At 36.3% G+C, this 21,783-nt stretch overlaps 1 protein-coding gene and 1 pseudogene across 1 annotated transcript in view; one reads left to right on the forward strand and one right to left on the reverse strand.

Annotated features, from left to right (window-relative positions):
- Nucleotides 1-16,808, reverse strand: part of LOC131816702 (uncharacterized) — a 112,842-nt gene extending 96,034 nt beyond the window's left edge. Inside the window, exons 1-6 of the mRNA XM_059149641.1 lie at nt 16,713-16,808; nt 15,410-15,463; nt 13,507-13,611; nt 11,591-11,653; nt 10,573-10,674; nt 7,188-7,292 (exon numbers count right to left, since the gene is read on the reverse strand). Of these exons, the coding sequence (XP_059005624.1) occupies nt 7,188-7,292; nt 10,573-10,674; nt 11,591-11,653; nt 13,507-13,611; nt 15,410-15,463; nt 16,713-16,773 (490 nt within the window). The 5' untranslated portion in view covers nt 16,774-16,808. The remainder of the gene's footprint in view (nt 1-7,187; nt 7,293-10,572; nt 10,675-11,590; nt 11,654-13,506; nt 13,612-15,409; nt 15,464-16,712) is intronic.
- Nucleotides 16,809-16,892: 84 nt separating this feature from the next.
- LOC131816704 (cell division control protein 42 homolog) lies at nt 16,893-19,212 on the forward strand (annotated as a pseudogene).
- Nucleotides 19,213-21,783: the final 2,571 nt, after the last annotated feature.

Raw genomic sequence — 21,783 nt, forward strand, 5'->3', positions numbered from 1 at the left:
GTTCATGAATTTGAAGAACAAATATTGTGAAAATGTCTATGCTACCTAGGGCAATCTACACATTTAATGCAACCCTATCAAAACACCATCAACTTTTTTCAAAGAAATGGAACAAATAATCCTAAAATTTGTATGGAACCAGAAAGACTCCGAATAGCCAGAGGAATGTTGAAAAAGCAAAGCAAAGCATGTGGCATAACAATTCTGGCCTTCAAGCTCTCTTACAAAGCTGTAATTATCAAGACAGTATGGTACTGGCACAAAAACAGACACATAGATCAATGGAACAGAACAGTGAGCCTAGACATGGACCCTCTCAACTCAATGGTCAACTAACCTTCAACAAAGCAGGAAAGACTATCCAATGGAAAAAAGACAGTCTCTTCAACAAATGGGTGTTGGGAAAATTCAGCAGCCACATGCAGAAGAATGAAACTGGGCCATGTCCTTACACCACACACAAGAACAGACTCAAAATGGATGAAAGGCCTCTATGTGAGACAGGAATCCATCAAAATCCTTGAGGAGAACCCAGGCAGCAACCTTTTTGATGTCAGCCACAACAACTTCTTCCTAGAAACATTGCCAAAGGCAAGGGAAGCAAGGGTAAAAATGAACTATTGGGACTTCATCCTAATAAAAAGCTTTTGCACAGCAAAGGAAACAGTCAATAAAACCAAAAGACAATGACAGAATCAGAGAAGGTATTTGCAAATGACATATCAGATAAGAGCTAGTATCCAAAAATCTATAAAGAACTTGTTAAACTCAACACCCAAAGAACAAATAATCCAATTAAGAAATGGGCAGAATCCATGCCCTCTATAATACCCACCACCTGGTACCCCAACCTCCCACCCCCCCATCAATTCAAACCCCTCAGATTGTTTTTCAGAGTCTATAGTCTCATGGTTCACCTCCCCCTCCAACTTCCCCCAACTCCCTTCTCCTCTCTAACTCCCCATGTCCTCCATGCCATTTGTTATACTCCACAAATAAGTGAAACCATATGATAATTGACTCTCTCTGCTTGACTGATTTCACTCAGCATAATCTCTTCCAGTCCTGTCCATGTTGCTACAAAAGTTGGAAGTTGGGTATTCATCCTTTCTGATGGAGGCATAATACTCTATAGTGAATATGGACCACATCTTCCTTATCCATTCGTCTGTTGAAGGGCATCTTGGTTCTTTCCACAGTTTGGCGACCATGGCCATTGCTGCTATAAACATTGGGGTACAGATGGCCCTTCTTTTCACGACATCTGTATCTTTGTGGTAAATACCCAGGAGTGCAATTGCAGGGTCTTAGGGTAGCTCTATTTTTAATTTCTTGAGGAATCTCCACACTGCTCTCCAAAGAGGCTGCACCAACTTGCATTCCCACCAACAGTGTAAGAGGGTTCCCCTTTCTCCACATCCCCTCCAACACATGTTGTTTCCTGTCTTGTTAATTTTGGCCATTCTAACTGGTGTAAGGTGATATCTCAATGTGGTTTTAATTTGAATCTCCCTGATGGCTAGTGATGATGAACATTTTTTCATGTGTCAAATAGCCATTTGTATGTCTTCATTGGAGAAGTCTCTGTTCATATCTTCTGCCCATTTTTTGATATGCTTGTCTGTTTTGTGTGTGTTGAGTTTGAGGAGTTCATTATAGATCCTGGATATCAACCTTTTGTCTGTACTGTCATTTGCAAATATCTTCTCCCATTCCGTGGGTTGCCTCTTTGTTTTCTTGACTGTTTCCTTTGCTGTGCAGAAGCTTTTGATTTTGATGAAATCCCAAAAGTTTATTTTCGCTTGTGTTTCCTTTGTCTTTGGAGACATATCTTGAAAGAAGTTGCTATGGCTGATAGCGAAGAGGTTACTGCCTATGTTCTCCTCTAGGATTCTGATGGATTCCTGTCTCACGTTGAGGTCTTTTATCCATTTTGAGTTTATTTTTGTGTACGGTGTAAGAGAATGGTTGAGTTTCATTCTTCTACATATAGCTGCCCAGTTTTCCCAGCACCATTTATTGAAGAGACTGTCCTTTTTCCACTGTATATTTTTTCCTACTTTGTCGAAGATTATTTGCCCATAGAGTTGAGGGTCCATATCTGGGTTCTCTACTCTGTTCCACTGGTGTATGTGTCTGTTTTTGTGCCAGTACCATGCTTTGTCTTTGTAGTAAAGCCTGAAATCAGGCAGCGTGATGCCCCCAGTTTTGTTTTTCTTTTTCAACATTTCCTTAGCAATTCAGGATCTCTTCTGGTTCCATACAAATTTTAGGATTGTTTGTTCCAGCACTTTGAAAAATACTAGTGGAATTTTGATCAGGATGACATTGAATGTATAGATGGCTCTTGGAAGTATAGACATTTTAACCATGTTTATTCTTCTGATCCATGAGCACGGAATGCTCTTCCATCATTTTGTGTCTTCTTCAATTTCTTTCATGAGTGTTCTGTAGTTCCTCGAGTACAGCTCCTTAACCTCTCTGGTTAGGTTTATTCCAAGTACCTTTGGTTCGTGGTGCTATAGTAAGTGGAGTTGATTCTCTGATTTTGCCCAAACCACACTGAGATACCACCTTACACCAGCTAGAATGGCCAAAGCTAACAAGACATGAAACAAGTGTTGGAGAGGATGTGGAGAAAGGGGAACCCTCTTACACTGTTGGTGGGAATGCAAGTTGGTGCAGCCACTTGGAAAACAGTGTGGAGATTCCTTAAGAAATTAAAATAGAGCTACCCTATGACCCTGCAATTGCACTATTGGGTATTTACCCCAAAGATACAGATGTAATGAAAAGAAGGGCCAACTGTACCCCAATGTTCATAGCAGCAATGGTTGCAATTGCCAAACTGTGGAAAGAGACAAGATGCCCTTCAGCAGATGAATGGATAAAGAAGACATGGTCCATATATACAATGGAGTATTATGCTTCTATCAGAAAGGATGAAACCCAACTTTTGTATCAACATGGATGGGACTGGAAGAGATTATGCTGAGTGAAATAAGTCAAGCAGAGAAAGTCAATTATCATATGGTTTCACTTACTTGTGGAGCATAAGGAATAACACGGAGAACACTGGGATCATATGTCAGATCATTAATATCCTTTTCTGAAAGGTTCATCCCCATATTTTGCAAAGGAGCACCCACTTTATTGACATCAATAATCTCTCCTGTGAAAAAGAAAAGAATATGGGAGAAACTTATTGACTCCAAAATGTGACCATTGATATTATTTATAGTGCATTATGATAATCAGCCTCATGAGAAAGACCAAGACTCAATAAAGTCCATTCGTATATATCAAAAGGATCAATAAGGATGTTAGAATTAGAATAGAAATCTTCCAGGTGATTGGGCAATTTTTGAATCATTTATACCAAAGCGTAAATTCAAAATATGGTTGATATTAAGGGTTTGTTTTTGGTTTTTTGTTTGTTTGTTTGTTTTTCCTGAACTCCCAGATTAGATGCTTCAACTCCTGACAAAAATCTGTAATCACGTTCTGTTCTCATTTATGTGGAGGCCTACGTTACTCAGACCAATCTTCCTGCTGGAAACTGAAATCTTGGATAAAATGTAAAAAGCATCTCCTCAAAAGTACCAAAAAGCTAATAAGAGAGTAAAGAATTACTACTGCAAAATCTAATGAAAAGCAAGAACCTAGGGAAGGTGAGCTGAACACTGCTGTTGCTTTTGCTCAGATGGTATTTGCTCCATTTGAATTTGAATTGTAATGATGGCCTCATGGAGTGTGGGTGATTCTTTCCAAATGCCCAGCAGAGGCAAGTATTCCCCAGCAATGGTCTTTCATCCTTAGCCTCAAAGGGTTTTTTTTAATAACTGTCCAGGGAAACAGTTTGATTGTGTCACAATCAAACACAGAATGAAAAATTTACCTGGGAGAGAACAAACAAAATAATAGGCAGTAGCAACAGGCTCACAAAAACTTCAGATTTGGAAATTATCAGGCACAAATTATAAAACTATTATGCTTAGTATGTTTAAAGCAATGGAAAACAAGCTTAGAAAGTATCTGCAGGAAACAGGAAACAATACAAAATTACCCAGTATGGCTGAAAAAGAAAAAAAAAACAAATTTAAAAATGGAAAGAAGGGGCAAAGAGGAGGAAGGAGGGAGGAGGGAGGAAGGAAACAAGCACCTGCATGGGAACATGAAGTGGATCCTGAACCACATGGAACTCATCTTCCATCTACTAGTGAGTCTAGGGCTGCAGGCAAGTCCTTGGGGGCAACCATTGGCTTAGTGCCAAGCAGAGGTGCTGTTGCTGTCTTGCTTTCCTGAGCTGCTTTGTGGACATCTCAGGATGTCTGTGGGGCACTCTTACTGGTGCACAACTACTGAGGCACATACGGCATCATCTGCACCCATGAAGGCCCGAGCTAGACCCAAGTGGGCACATACCCACATGGTCTAATCTTGGCTCAGAATAATGTGGATCTATATTAAATGTGAAAGATTTTTATGTTAAATTTAAATTTGAAAGGATAGTCAATATTTCTGTACCAAAGAAAACAAGAAATAATAGTGTGCTGTATGTCTTCATATTTCTTTATTATATTGGGATTTTTAACCTGGCATGATAGTAAATGTGTACATGTGATAAGTTATCTGATAATATAAGTGGTTTCTAAACCCTAAGAAGTCAATCTTCTCACTAGGAAATATGTTACACAGCTAATGGAAGATGGGGGAAAAAAACCAAATAACAAATAACTTACTATTAAAAATCACACACAAAAAATGTTTCCATAAAGAATAGCCAGAACAAGGGTAGGAGGGTGTGTGTGTATGTGTTTGCGCGCGTGCATGTGCACGCGTGCGTGTGTGTGTGTATGAAGGCTGGAGAGTGAGGGGTTAGACCTATCAATATTAAAAGATTACTTGGCAACAAAAAGGAATGAAGTTGTACACTCATGTTCATAGCAGCATTATTTATAATAACTAAATGTGGAAGCAATTCAAGTATTCACTGATGGATGAATGAATATATATACATACAGTAGAATATTATTCAGCCCTAAAAAAGGAAACACTGACATATATTACAGCATGGATGAAACTTGGGGAGATTAACTAAATGAAATAAACTAGTCACAAAAAAATAGATACTACATGGTTCTACTTAGATAAGGTACTCAGAGTAGTCAAAACCATCCAGACAGAAAGTAGAATGTTTGCAAGGGGCTAGAGGTAGGGGAGAACGGGGAGTTTTTGTTTAATGCATATAAAGTTATAATTTTAGAAAATGAAAAAATTCTGGAGATGGATGGTGGTAGTTGTTGCATGGTTGCACAAAAATGTGAATGTACTTAATACCAGTGATATGTACACTTAACAATGCTTAAGATAACAAATTTTATGTTATGTATCTTTTACCACAATAAATTGAAAATAAAAGAGAATGGAATGCTGATATGTGCTACAATATGGATAAACCTGAAAATACTACACTAAGTGAAAGAAGCTAATCACAAAGATCACATACTATCCCATTTATATGAAATGTCCAGAATAGGTAATTCTATAGAGACAGAAAATAGATTAGTAGTTGCATAGGGCTTGTGGAGTAGTGGGGAAGAATAAAAGGGTGAGAGCTATAGGGGTATGGGGTTTCTTTCTGAGGTGATCTGGGTACTCACAAAGTCCTTTGAGAACTCTACTGACTATAATGATATTGTAATTAGTCCCAGTAAAGTAAATTATAACCCAAAAAGGGACACCCAATGACCCAGACTAGAAGGTCATGGGGATAAAATGGGGACAAAGAAGAAATTGGAAAAAGGTAAGAAAACACAGGGCGCCTGGGTGGCTCAGTGGGTTAAGCCGCTGCCTTCGGCTCAGGTCATGATCTCAGAGTCCTGGGATCAAGTCCCGCATCGGGCTCTCTGCTCAGCGGAGAGCCTGCTTCCCTTTCTCTCTCTCTGCCTGCCTCTCCATCTACTTGTGATTTCTCTCTGTCAAATAAATAAATAAAAAATCTTTTAAAAAAAGGTAAGAAAACAAGTTTCAGTCTCTAGCTCTGTATTGTATATGAAACTGTCTTCCTACCATGTTATTGAGAATTGAATAGACTACAGTAGGTTACAAGCTTGCCTCAGAACTGGGTTCCTAAATGCAAACAAGATAACAGTACTTCCTATAATATCAGAAGACAATTGATTTTGTGTGGGGTAACCATGAGAACATATGGTACTAATCATTGGTAAAAGATTATTATAAAGGGTTTAATTAAGTACAAAAGTCAGCAAATATCTGAGGCTCTGTCCATAGTGTACCATTACTACCCAGCATTGCCAGTCTACCTCTCATTTGGAGTAGAAACTCCTTTCTTTTATTCCATTCACTAACTAAATATTTATTTCGTACCTAATATGTAAAAGACACTTTGTTGGGGGAGGGATAAAGATGCACACTGGAGGATCAGGCATAGTCTCTGCCAAAATAAGCTTGCATTTTATAGAAGGGAAGAGTGGTACTAATTTGTAACACAACAAGTTAAGTTAGAGCAAAGTGAGTAATGGTTTCCTCTCAGGCTTTTAGCATATATTACTAGGGTAATAATGATGGTATAAAAATTGTGAAAGAGTATGAAAACAGGATCCATAGTTTCTCAACTACTGGACATGCCATGCCATTGGCATCTTCTTCAGGAACAATTCTTCATAATGTTGAAAAATCTTACAAATTGCATAGCACTTAGTATCCCTGGCACTCAAGGAATTTAATGCTAACAGTGTCCACTGTTACAATCACTTGATAATAATTATTTGTGACAATCAAATATGCCCCCAACATATTTCTAAAGGCCTCATGTGGCTGCTTTGGTCAAATGCCACAATGAAAACTATGAACTCAATTTCTGACAAAATCGATGATGTCTGAGGGGCGGTCATAGAACATAAGAAATTCAAATACACAATTCAATATCTGAGTGAGAAAACTGATTTAAAGATATATAATTATAAAGAAATGAATTTTCAGAATATAGGGATGGTTGGGGGAAAAGAAGTTTTTCTAGAGAGAGTTAGAATTAGGAAATAATCCTTCCTGAAGATCTACAAACTATCTCCTGAGTGCCAATGTCACTAGTTTTAGAAATTCTCATATGTGTGTTCACAAGCACAGACTCCCTTCAAACGCACAGTCATTCCTCAAAAACTCACCATTAAGTAGCAGGTTTTCTGTCAGTTTTTCCCGTTCCTTTTGTGGGAGCTTAATCCTCATGTCCCCCAGAATGCTGTCCACATTACTCACATTAACCTTCCCTCCTTAGGAAAATAATAGGGATAGAAAATGAGAGAAATGGAATGTTCCCAAAATATTAAAAATACACTTACCTGTGTATTATTAATTTAATTAACCTGTGTTAATGATAAAAAAGAGAAAATATAATTTATATCTTTGTATTATCATTTAACATTTTAAATAGGACTATCAAGACTCATTTATCTTTTCCAATTATACAGAAAATTTTAATAGGACGTATAGAACTAGAATCTATTTTTCTATTACCTTATCTTAGGACAACTTGAGATAGCAAAACATGCCTAAGGTATAGTTTAGCACCTAGAGGTCTTGGACCACAGATCGCATCATTCCAAACAAGAAAAAACAGTCATTCTTCTTTTTCTGAACTCCCAGGTCATTTCTGCTGAGAAATAGCTGATCCTTTACTTCAATGTTTGCTGTACAGACCTATATTTGATTTCTCAATTTAAGATTTCTTCATTCTATTTCCATTCTCCCTATCCCCAGTTTTGTTTCTTTCCCCTGAATCTTCTCTGGCCTTTTGTAGCCTTTAGAAATCTTAGCATCGCTTATGATTCACAGTGAAACAAGTTGATGATATAATAAATTTAACATAAGGTTTTAGGATAGCACTTATTTCTATTTAGAGACATGTTCTTCTGTGAGTTTTCAAAATGTCTTCTTAGTCCCAAATTAGTAGCTTTAGAGATTCTTTCCATCACTTCATAAATCCAAGACTTCCTGAGTGGCTCGATGTTATATTAAGTGCTCAGTGTTAATCTGCATGTTTAGTCTCAAACTTTTAAATTCCTTTTCTCTGAGATTCAACCTCTTTTCCAGAAAAGTGTACAATTTGTTGATATTAATCATTCCCACCTCCTTAGGAAACAGAGAGGAAGAAGACCAAAATTTAGTGACTCTTAAATGTAACCCAAACTATTAATGTTTATTAATTCTTGATATTTAAAAGATGTTCAATAATAGAGTTAGAATAAAATCTCTTCCCTAGATCAGTCCATAGAGTAGAAAGCTTTAAAGGAACCAATGAACTGCTCAGTGAAATACAAGTAGAGGAATAATAAACTTCATACTTTCATCTAATAAGTGTGATTTTTTTTTTGGTTGATGATACCTAGAGAAATTTTTCTTTTTCTGAGTAAATTTCCTTAACTATCACTTATTTTTTATTTTTAAAAAGATTTTATTTATTTATTTGAGAGAGAGAGAGAGAACAACAGTGGGGAGAGGCAGAGGCAGACAGAGAAGCAAGCTCCCCGCTGAGCAGGGAGCCCAATGTGGGGCTCAATCTCAGGACACTGAGATCATGATCTGAGCCAAAGGCAGATGCTTAACCGCCTGAGCCACCCAGGTCCCCTTCTGTTTTGTTTATCAATCACTCTTCAGACCAGATATACTGTCTTTTTTTTTTTTTTGCCACAAATTGTAAACATTCTATAAATAATGGAAGTCCATCCCCCAAAATATAATGTAGATTGTCCACAAAAGTATCGATGAATTAAAAGAAGCATAAATGTGCTATCAAAATATTTGAAAGGTGGCAAGTATCAAAATTTATTCTTATGTCTTTTTTTTTTTTATCTTGAAAAACCTTCATTGCACAGCAAAGGAAACCATCAACAAAACATGAAGACAGCCTAAAAAATGGGAGAAGACATCTTTAAATGGTGTATGAGTAAGGGGTTAAATAAGCAAGGGGTTAAAATCCAAAATATATAAATAACTCAAACAACCGAATACCAAAAAAAAAAAAAAAATCTAATTTAGAAATGGGCAGAGGACCGGAATACTTTTCAAAAAAAGACACACAGATGGCCAATAGACATGTGAAAAGATGCTCAGCATCACTCATTGTCAAAGTGATGCAAATCAAAACCAAAATGAGATATCACTTCACAACTATCAGAATGGCTAGTATCAAAAAGAAAAGAAATTTTAAAAAGATAAGAAATAGTAAGTGATGGTGAAGATGAGGAAAAAAGGGAACGTTTGTGTACTATTGGTAGGAATGTATATTGATGCAGCCATTCTAGAAAATACTAGGGAGGTCCATCAAAAAATTAAAATACAAGTACTATATGATCTAGTAATTCTACTTCGGGGAATTTATGAGAAAAAAATGAAAACACTAATTTGAAAAGATATACGTGCTACTATGTTACTGAAACATTATGTAAAATAGCCAAGATATGAAAGCAGGCTAAGTGTCCACTGGTAGATGAATGGATAAATAAGATGGGGTATATATACATGATGGGATACCACTCAGCCACAAAAAAGAATGAAATCTTGTCATTCATGATAACATGGATGGTCCTGGAGTATATTATGCTAAGTGAACAAAGTGAAAAAATAAAAATTAAGTGAGACAGAGAAATACACATACCATATGATTTTGCCTACATGTGGAATCTAAAAACAAAACAAACGAATAACAACAGACTCAGAACAGTGATTGCAAAGTAGAGATGGATGGAGGATAGGTGAAACAGGTGAAGAAGATGAAGAGGTACAAGAAAATAAGTCACAGGGATGAAGAACATAGCATAGGGAATATAGTCAATTATACTGTAATTACTTTGTGTGATGACAGATGATAACTACACTTATCACAGTATTTCAGAAAGTGTGTAATTGTTGAGTTGCTACGTTGTGCACCTGAAACTAATATTGTATGTCAACTATACTTCAGTTAAAAAGAAATAGACTTTGAAAAGGCCTTCATGCCACATTAGCCTATTCTGACAGGTCTATCAGCTTTAAGAAAGATACAAATCAAAATCTCGCCAAAATGATATGAAGTTTCATTAAGACAACAGAGAAGCCATCATTACACAGAGTCAGATTTAACATTTCCCTAAAGTACAAATGTACTTTCAATAGTTTTAAAAAATACGTGAAATGGAAAAAATAAGGCCACTCTTCATTTATGGGCACTTAAGACAGTTATTGCTGGGTCTCTAGCAGGCAGAACACTCCCCATTCATTTATTCTTTGTGATTTCTCATTTATTTCCCCCTAATACTTTACAATGCCACCATTTTTCTCTCAATTCTTATTTTAAACTTTAGGACTCACAATGATTTAAGAATAATAGCCAGCATTTCTCATCCATGGTCATAGGATTTCTGACTAGAGCCAACTGATGCCCAAACTAAAAATGAGATGACACAGCTGGTATATCTTCTTAAGATAAAAAAGTAATGCCTTCTAAAAAAATTTTTTTGGACAATCTTTCATTTTCACTTAGACAGGAAATAGAACTGTTATAGAAATACTCACCATTGATTGGCAGATTATTCACCAACGCCTCATATTTATTATCTTTGAGTTCTCTCCCCACGTTTCCTGGAACTTTTTTCATGTCATTTATATCAACCTTTCCTTAAAAGCAAAAGAATGAAAACTTTTGGCATTATTGTGAATGATGTCATGATTCTACATAATTAAAAAATATTTGTCTTTGTGGCATTACAGCCAACTGCTGGATGAAAAGAGACTTAACCTAACAAATGGGCCTTTGGGGCTTCAAATAAACTTTCTTGTTAAGTCTAGTATAATCTCCAAATGACAGGCAAGGCAACAGAACATGCAATTATGAGTATACAGTTTGCAGGAAATTAGAAATGATATAGACTGCTGATCTAAATAGCTTTATTAGCACTTTTTTTGGTAGAATGATACAGGTTGCTGGTCTAAATAATATCATCAGCACTTTTTTTTAATTTTTTTATTTTATTTTTTTTAAGATTTTATTTATTTATTTGACAGAGAGAGATCACAAGTAGAGGGAGAGGCAGGCAGAGAGAGAGAGAAGCAGGCTCCTTGCTGAGCAGAGAGCCCGATGCGGGACTCAATCCCAGGACCCTGAGAGCATGACTGAGCCAAAGGCAGCAGCTTAACCCACTGAGCCATCCAGGTGCCCCAATCATCAGCACTTTTATTGCTGATTTTGAGATTACCTCTAACTTTACCAAAATTTTCCTTCACCATTTATGGTGTTGAACTGGAATTTAGCTTTCCCACCATAAAAGAAGATATGTTAATTATTGGCAAAGACTCTAGAAGACTTTGGAAATAATAAAGAACATTGAAGTTCTATTGCTAAAAGTTCTGATAATCCAATATCTAACTGTAGGCATTTATGCACGCACATTTTTAAAAGAAGTGTAGGGATAGATTTTTAAAGTCCATACAATCACGATGTGTAAAGAGCATTATATTATAACTTAGTGAAAAATAATTTGGTTGTCAGATTTCTAGTAGCATCTTACTCTTAGGTGGTTTTCTAAGATGTTACCTGTAATAGCTTTTACTCCATCCATTCCATCTGTTAAGATATTGACACCAAACTTCCCATTCGCTGTTAAAATAAAGGGGGGGGGGTTTGTTGGGATCCATAAAAAGATGGAGCTTTAAAATAAAAACATAAAGTACCTATGCTGTGAAAAAACTCCAGGCAGAGTCCAGTATTTCCACTATTTAATTTGAGTACACTTTCAGTTCTTAATTTCAGGTTTTCATTGGTTTAGTCTGTATTGGTAAAATGGACTCCAAGACTCTAGGAAAGATATTTCGTGCTGTCACACTAGTTCATAAAATCTTAGAGGACAATTCATGTTGTCTGTGTTTTCTCCGGAAACTTTCCATTCCAGCAGGGACACAAAGCTCATGCAGGTACTAAGAGCAAAGAAGTAAGGACCAGAATTCTCATCTCATCTCTTTTACTAATGCACTTTCTATTCTTTTTAATCAGTGTCCATTTCAGAATGGCCGGTGACTATTAGTCAACCATTGCAGCATAGTTCTTTATTACTCCAAATAATTATTTTTTCTTATTGTTTTCTGCTTATTTCAGTTTGTTTCTTGATTTATCTTTCCACACTCATTAATTATCTATTTATTCATTCATTTGTTCACACATAAAGGGGGACTGATATAAAGCCTCATTCCAAGGAACCACCAAACAGACCAAATAATGACAATTCTTAGGGAATAAGGCTTTGAAAGAGCTCCAGTCCACCACTATTCTTTCCAGTAGCTTCCAGGCTACTAGTTTCCACTGCAAATACAGAATGTTATTTTTCAATATTATTATGGAGCTATAAGACAGAGGATGGGAATAGGGCAAGTTAAAACATCACAAAGCTCACTATTTTTTAAGGAGATTCAGTCTTTTATTTCTTAAAAAAAAATGCTCCCCAGAATGCAGCAAACCTTTGGTTAATGTCCAGTCCTGAAAATATTAATTTTGATAGTTTTTGCCAACTTTCTCATTGCTTTTATGGAGGAGAGAGTTTTTGGTGGCTCTTACTCTGCCTTTTATCTGACATCCCAGGTGAGTTTCTAAACTAATGAAACTAACTGAAAAACTAAAAATTACTTTACCTGGCAATTATTGATAGCTCCACCTAATTATCTTTTACTGATATCCCAGTAAAACTTAAAAGCATAAAGAAAATAAGTAAAAAACTAACTACATGCTTTTCATTGGTATTGGTACATTGGTCCTGGAAAATTAAGGAATGATTTAATAAAAAATACCTTTTGGAAAAAAAACCCTCACCCTATTAGAAGGGTATGAAACCCATGGCAAAGATATAACTAAACAGTACCTGAATCACATGAGAAAACATATTTACATCTAAGAGGCAGTATTCAGCCAAATGTTTCTAGGTGATATTTCTTGATCTCATTGGATTGTGCCCAGCTAAACATATTATGTTTTAAAGTTTATTTAAAGTGGGGATTACTATGTGATTCATCATACTTCAATCCTAATTAATATTTACTTTAATACCTATAATTCTGAAATTGAATCATGAAATCTGGTCCAAAGATATGGTAACTAGGAAAAATGTCATATATATTGGCTGAAGCCCTGTAGCCTTGTTCCTGTGAAAGCAACATTCTCAGCTTCAACTAGAATGCTAAGAATTATGATATATTCAACATTAAGCTCCTTTGGTAAAGGAGTATGTTTATTTTTATTCAACAGTCTTATCAATCAATCAATTGTATCTCTAGCACTTAGCATAACCTGTTTATAGTGCTCAGTAAATACTTGCTGAATAAATGAACAGTGAAAAAGTATGAACTTTAGATTGATATATTAAGAGAAAATATCATTCTTATTTCAGCTATGTAAGTCCTATAAAAAATACTAGCCTCAAAACCCACTTTTCACAAAGGTACAAAGACACCTAAATCACTCACCATCAACTGGTGGAGTTAGAGTAAGATCATTAAGTTCCTCAGCTGGAAGACTGACTGCCATGTTTTCAAGAATAGAGTCAAGGTCATGGTCATCAACTTGCAATCCTATAAAAAAGAAAGACATGAGGAAATTAAAATACAAGCTAAAATATAATATTAAGAGAATGGTCGAGTTTCATTTTTCTACATATAGCTGCCCAGTTTGGCCTCAATGTGAGACAGGAATCCATCAGAACCCTAGAGGAGAACATAGGCAGTAACCTCTTTGATATCAGCCATAGCAACTTCTTTCAAGATATGTCTCCAAAGGCAAAGGAAACAAAAGTGAAGATGAACTTTTGGGACTTCATCAAGATCAAAAGCTTCTGCACAGCAAAGGAAACAGTCAAGAAACAAAGAGGCAACCCACGGAATAGGAGAAGATATTTGCAAATGACAGTACAGACAAAAGGTTGATATTCAGGATCTATAAAGAACTCCTCAAACTCAACACACACAAAATAGACAAGCATATTAAAAAAGGGGCAGAAGATATGAACAGAGACTTCTCCAATGAAGACATACAAATGGCTATTTGACACATGAAAAAATGTTCATCATCACTAGCCATCAGAGAGATTAAAATTAAAACCACATTGAGATATCACCTTACACCAATTAGAATGACCAAAATTAACAAGACAGGAAACAACATGTGTTGGAGGGGATGTGGAGAAAGGGGAACCCTCTTACACTGTTGGTGGGAATGCAAGTTGGTGCAGCCTCTTTGGAGAACAGTGTGGAGATTCCTCAAGAAATTAAAAATAGAGCTACCCTAAGACCCTGCAATTGCACTCCTGGGTATTGACCTCAAAGATACAGATGTCGTGAAAAGAAGGGCCATCTGTACCCCAATGTTTATAGCAGCAATGGCCATGGTCGCCAAACTGTGGAAAGAACCAAGATGCCCTTCAACAGACGAATGGATAAGGAAGATGTGGTCCATATACACTATGGAGTATTATGCCTCCATCAGAAAGGATGAATACTCAACTTTTGTAGCAACATGGACGGGACTGGAAGAGATTATGCTGAGTGAAATAAGTCAAGCAGAGAGAGTCAATTATCATATGGTTTCACTTATTTGTGGAGCATAACAAATAGCATGGAGGACAAGGGGAGATGGAGAGCAGAAGGGTGTTGAGGGAAATTGGAAAGGGAGGTGAACCATGAGAGACTATGGACTCTGAAAAACAACCTGAGGGTTTTGAAGAGGCTGGGGGTGGGAGGTTGGGGGAACTAGGTGGTGGGTATTCGAGAGGGCACGGATTGCATGGAGCACTGGGTGTGGTGCAAAAACAATGAATACTGTTACACTGAAAAAAATAAATTAAAAAAATATATAATATTAGTTCCTATGTATAGTGGTTATTCATTTCATCATTAAAAAGAGGTTAAGGACGTTTAAGTGTTTAAAGAATCATTAATGGACTAAAATTAATCTACTCACTTATATAACCAATACATCCAATATTGAAGATAAGCTTGCATAACAATGCATTGAAATAGGGCTAGAAATCATTCAGGTTACTTTTGGCAGCAAAACAGCAAATCTAACAGTTTTTAATACAAATATCTGCACACATCAAGTTCATTTTGTCACTGTATTTCAAGATACACAATCTTAAATTTTTATAGCTAGGCCTAAGTTTTATTATCTCCACATCCAAAATCGAGGTAAACCTAAATACTTAGAACATCTTTTAAATATAAAACAGAATATTATTTCATCAGTAAGAACATATATATTAAAATTATTATGAAAATATATATGAGAATGGGAGGAGGCAATATTTAATAAGAAAAAAAGCAAAAGCAAAACACAAGAGTCTCAATCTGACTTCTCAATATGGATCTCACTCACCTTTTATATCTTTTGGAGAAGTCAGCAACTTATTCTTATACATATTTCTACTAGCTGTAGGGGAAGAAACACATAATTTAGGTCATAAAGAAAATACCTAGACATGATAAAACAATACCAAATATCTAAGTTCAGAAATATAGATCATAAAGTAATTTGCTCCTAAAATTTACCTAATATCTTCTAGAAATAATAAAACAAAAAATGAAAACAAAATTCTTAATGTGTATGGTAAATCTATCAATTCTTTAGCACCTGAGACAATTATTAATACCTACCATGCCAAAGCAAAACACTTCCATATTTTGTATTTTTTCTGACTCCACCTTTTTCTCCCTCTAGTAGTACAGCTCTATATCTCTCCTCCTATTTGTTTCCTAGAGGTCTTAACCAAAAGCCTCTCAATGAAATGAAAAATAACTATTAATATTCCTTTTTCCAAATGGCAAGAATTATGATTGATGAGACTGTTGATTTACATGTTTTAAATGGCAATTTATATATTCCTATATATTAAAAATAATCATCTTTAAAATTATGGATATTTTAAAATGCTGACTTATAAATGATCTAAAATGAACAGAGTACTAAATAATTAAAAAATTTAAAAATATAATCCTAATTCTCTGAAGATTCTACATGATATTTGCAATGCTGAAAAACTGCCTTGATCTCTTGAAGGCAATATGAACTCTTGTAAAGACTATTCTGATATTTGAAATGCCCACCATTAATACAAGTTGGTGTAACCACTTTGGAAAACAGTGTGGAGATTCCTCAAGAAATTAAAAATAGAGCTACCCTATGACCCTGCAATTGCACTCCTGGGTATTTACTCCAAAGATACAGATGTAGTGAAAAGAAGGGCCATCTGTACCCCACTGTTCATGGCAGCAATGGCCACCGTCTCCAAACTGTGAAAAGAACCAAGATGCCCTTCAACGGATGAATGGATAAAGAAGATACGGCCCATATATACAATGGATATATACAATGGAGTATTATGCCTCCATCAGAAAGGATGAATACCCAACTTTTGTATCAACATGGATGGGGGAGACAAACCATGAGAGACTGTGGACTTGGAGAAACAAACTGAGGGTTTTGGAGGGGGAGGGTTCTGGAGGGGAGGGTTTTGGAGAGGAGGGCAGTGGGGGGTTGGGTGAGTCTGGTGGGTATTAAGGAGGGCATGTATTGCATGGAGCACTGGGTGTACTGCATAAATAATGAATTTGGAAACACTAAAATAAAAATTAAATTAAATTAAATTTTAAAAAAAGAAAAAAAAAAGTGAAATGCCCACCATTAACTGGAAGTGACTTCTCTGGCTGCAAGTGTCCTTTAGGTGAGGGCTTTATACCCATTTTTTGCAGGACATTATCCAGCTCACTGAAGTCAGCTTCTCCTTCAAAACAAAAGAAGTAGAAAAAGATACCATTTTTAAAATATCATAATTTCAAATTATTAAAGAGAAAAAGGCATAATGTTACCTGCTAAACAACAAGTGGTCAATTGCAGACACAGAGAATGAACAGTATTTCTTTAACACTGGTTAAAGAGATGTTCCCATAATGATGGTTATAAAGTAATATTTCACAATCAAATAAAGTTTGTATAATTTAAAAATTATTAGAATAATAATTTATAAAGTTTTATTATTTACTATCATAAATAACAAAGATGATGTATACAAACAACTGTTTAATATAGGGTATGAAATTAAGATAGAAATCAATAGCAAGAGATCCTAGTAAAATCCTGTTAAGTTTGGAAATTAAAGAATCCCTGTCTAAATAAATCATGTGTCAAAAAAATAAATAAAAAAACCCACACTGGAAGAATATATTTTGAATTGAGTAACAATAATAATATTACAGATTAAAACTTGCAAAGGTGTGCTCAGAGGGAAAATTTACAACCTTAAATGCCTACAGTAAAAAGATGAAAAGATCAATTACCCAAGGTTCTATCTCAAGAAGTTAGAAAAGAACAGCAAATTAAATGCCCCAAAAGGAGAAGAAAAACAATAAAGACAAAAGCACAAATTACTGAAATAATAAACAAACTTCAAATAAAATGAATGCAGCCAATGGGTTTTGGGAAGACTAACTGAAGTGCTAAATGCCTGCACTAAGACTGACAAGGGAAAAAAAGAGAGAAAACACAAATAACAGGTATTTCTAATGGTAAAAAGGACATCACCAAGAATAGCAAAGAGAAGCCTAAGGAAGTGAAACAAATTTAAAAGATTTATGCTTCAGATACCAAGACATATTAAAGCCATGTTAAGACAATATTGTACTGGTGCAATAACCAACAAATAGAACAAAGACAAAGAACAAAAAGAATAAGAAGTCCAGATACATAATATATGTATATATATGTGTGTGTGTGTGTGTGTGTGTGCACGCGCGCGCAATCGCGTTAAATGTTAGCCTTACATTAAAGTAGGGAAAGGATCATCTTTTCAGTAAATGGTGCTAAATAGCCATTTAGAAACAAACTGAGGGTTACAGAAGGGAGAGGGATGCTGGGATGGGGTAGCTGGGTGATTGGTATTAAAGAGGGCACATGCTGTGATGAGCACTGAGTGTTACAATTAATGAATCATTGAGCACCACATCAAAAACTAATGATGTACTGTATGTTTGCTAACTGAATATATATATATAAAAAAGTGTCCTTTATCCCATATCATATAGAAAAATCAATTCTGAGTGGATTATTGATCTAAATGTGAAAGAAAAATAACAAAACTTCCAGAAGATAAAACAGGAAAAGTTTTCATGACCCTAGTGTATGCAAGGATTTCTTAAACAAGCCCCCAAACACTCTATAAAAGAAAAGACTGACTAATTCAACTATATGTGAAAAAGAGAAACTTCTGTTCATCGGAAGATAAAATACACAGGAGACCCTTTGCAGTGCTGCCAACACCCTGGCAGAGAAGCTGAGGTCACCAACAACCTTGAAATACTTAGAGTGGAGAAAGAATTCTTTCAGCAATACAGATAACCAAAGTGCATTGTTGTGGGTGATGGTGCTGTTGGTAAAATGTGCCTTCTGATATTCTACACAACAAACAAATTTCCATCTGAGTATGTACCGACTGGTTTTGGGGTTTTTGAAGATTTTATTAATGTATCTGGGAGAGAGAGAGAGAGAGCAGGAGCATAAGTGCATGAGCATGGGGGGAGCAGCAGAGGCAGAGGGAGAAGCAGACTCCCAGCTGAGTAGGGAGCCCAATGTGAGGTTCAGTCCCAGGACTCTGAGATCATGACCTGAGCCGAAGGCAGAGGCTTAACCGACAGCCACCCAGGCACCCCTGCACCACCTGTTTCTGACAACTATGCAATTACAGTTATGGTTGGTGGACAGCCATATGCTCTTGGGCTTTCCGATACTGCAGGGCAAGAGGATTACTACAGCATACGACCACAGAGTTATTCACCAACAGATGTATTTCTAGTCCATTATTCAGTGGTCACTCCATCCTCATCTGAAAATGTGAAGGAAAAGAGGGTACCTGAGATAACTCACCACTGTCCAAAGACTCCTTTCTTGCTGGGTGGGACCCTCACTGATCGCAGAGATGACTCTTTTATGATTGAGAAACTTGCCAAGAACAAACAGAAGCCTGTCACTCCAAAGACTGCTGATAAGTTGGCCCATGACCTGAAGGTGGTCAGATATGTGGAGTGTCCTGCACTAGCACAAAAAGGCTTAAAGAATGTATTTGACCAGGCGATATTGGCTGCCTGGGGCCTCCAGAATCAAAGATCCCCAAGTGTACACTGCTATGAACATGTCTACAGAATCCTTCTGCACAGCTGGTGTCTGCCTTGTACTAAAAGCAATGTTAAATCAAACTAAAGATGAAAAATGAAAAAAAAATTTTTGCAATAATGACCAATGCCCTTCACCTAACCACATGCACTCCAGTGAGTCAAGGCCCTCAGGTATGGTCTCCCTCCCCCTCGATACCAGTTAATCTGAGTAATTGTGTGTTGTCAGAAAAATGATTAGTACTGGTTTCTGTTTTGTCATTTCAAAAAATATATTTTGTTTAAAAGCAAGGAATGCTTGTGATGACTCTGCAACAGACTGATTTGGGTTGTTGAAGCTGCTCCCAGGTTCCATTCATCCTGGAGAATAACCTGGAACATCTAGGTTGTAGCGGGGGGGGGGGGGGGGTTGTTTCCTTTTTTTTTTTTTTTTTTTTGGTAGGAGGGAGAGTACATGGGGGGGTATTTTTATTTAGTCATGTTTTTAAAATTCATTAATCACTGGACAGCCCTTAAGGGGAGGAGGATGGATTGATTCTACATTCCACTTCCTATATCTAGTTTACAATACTTGTTCCCCACCCAGTTCTCTTAGGAAGGAGTATAGTAAAAGCCTCAATAACATACTTTGAAAGTTGCTTTCTCTCCACCTTTGAGTAGGTCTAGTACTTGATGAAACTCGTGAAACTAGGTGGAACCTGTTCTGTTCCTCTTTTCTAGGATGCACTATATATGGGACGGTGACTTGGAAGGAAATTTTTTGCCATTTGCTAATATTTTATTTTATTTTTTAAATTTTATTATGTTATGTTAGTCACCATATAGTACATCTTTAGTTTTTGATGTAGTGTTCCATTATTCACTGTGTATAACACCTAGTGCTCCCTATAATATGTGCCCTCCTTAATACCCATCACTGGGCTAACCCATTCACCCCACCATCTCCCCTCTGAAACCCTCAGTTTGTTTCCCATAGTCCATAATATTTCACGGTTAATCTCTCCCTCTGATTTCCCTCCCTTCATTTTCCCTTCCTTCTCTTAATGCCCTCCATGCTGTTCCACATATAAGTGAAACCATATGAGAATTGTCTTTCTCTGCTTGACTTATTTCACTTAGCATAAACTCCTCCAGCTCCATCCATATCTATGCAAATAGTGGGTGTTCATCCTTTTTGATGGATGAGTAATATTCCATTGTATATATGGACCACGTCTTCTTTATCCATTCATCTACTGAAGGGCATCTCGGCTCCTTCCACAGTTTGGCTATTGTGGACATTGCTGCTATGAACACTGAGGTATATGAGGCCCTTCTTTTCACCACCTCTGCATCTTTGGGGTAAATACCTGGTAGTACAATTGCTGATATTTTTTTGAAGTTAATTTGTAATTTCTCTCATTGATAAATGAAGAAAAGTGCTGCACCTTTTGAAATACACCAAATGGACTGAGTATATAATTTAAACACTTTTCCCTGTCAAAATAAAAGACAATAAAATACAAGTGAAAAGGCAAAATATACAGTGATATATTTACAGTTTATAAAGCTGCAACAGACTTGTATCCAGAATACATATAAAACCATAGATAAAAGACAAGAAATAAAATATTCAGCATGGACTTCCAGGGAAGATGGTGAATTGGGGATCATAAGCTCACCTTGTCCCATAGATAAACCTATATACATCCACACATCAGTGTTAACTAACTCAGAAAATGACCGGAAGACTGGTAGCACAGACCCTCCACAGTTAAATGAAGAGGTTACACTGAAAAAAAAAAAAGATAGAGATGTGTTTGGAACCAAAATTCCTAGGAAGACTAACCACAAATGGGAGCATGGACAAAGGAGAAAACAGACTTCAGACCAGGCACCCCAGACATGGGGGATTGGCACTGTGAAGATGAATCCCCATAACATTTGGCTTTAAAAACTAGAGGGGCTTAACTTTGACATTTTTACAATCAGTGGATTGCAGTGAGAACTTCAGGGAAGATATAGTAAATATAAACAGGAACCAGAGATGAAGAACTCATTAACTGAAATTTAAAACACACTACAGTGAATAAATAGACTAGAGGAAGCAGAAGAAAAGATTAGCAAGCTGAAAGACCATAATGGAAAGCAGCCAAGCTGGATAGGAGAAAGAAAAAAGAATAATAAAAAAATGAGAATAGATTAAGGAAACTAAGTGACACCATCAAGTATAACATCATTAGCATTATAGAGACCCCAGAAGAAGAAAGAAAAGAGCAGAGAAAATTTATTACAAGATATAATAGTTGAAAAATTCTCTAATCTGGGGAAGGAAACAATCCAGATTCAGAAGACACAGAGAGTCCCCAAGAAAATCAACATGGGAAGTCCACACCAAGACATGTAATAATGAAAATGGCAAAAAATAATGATAAAGAGAGAACTTTAAAAGTAACAAAAGAAAACTGTTATATACTAAGGAAACTCCATAAATCTATCAGCTTATTTTTTAGCAGAACTTTGTAGGCCAGAGGGAGTGATTAAAAGTGCTGAAAAGGGGGAGGGGTGGGAAAAAAGGCTGCAACCAAGAGTACTTCATCCTCTGGATGT

The sequence above is a fragment of the Mustela lutreola genome, chromosome 15 (genome assembly GCF_030435805.1).
Source record: "Mustela lutreola isolate mMusLut2 chromosome 15, mMusLut2.pri, whole genome shotgun sequence".
In the NCBI taxonomy this organism is placed as follows: Eukaryota; Metazoa; Chordata; class Mammalia; order Carnivora; family Mustelidae; genus Mustela; species Mustela lutreola.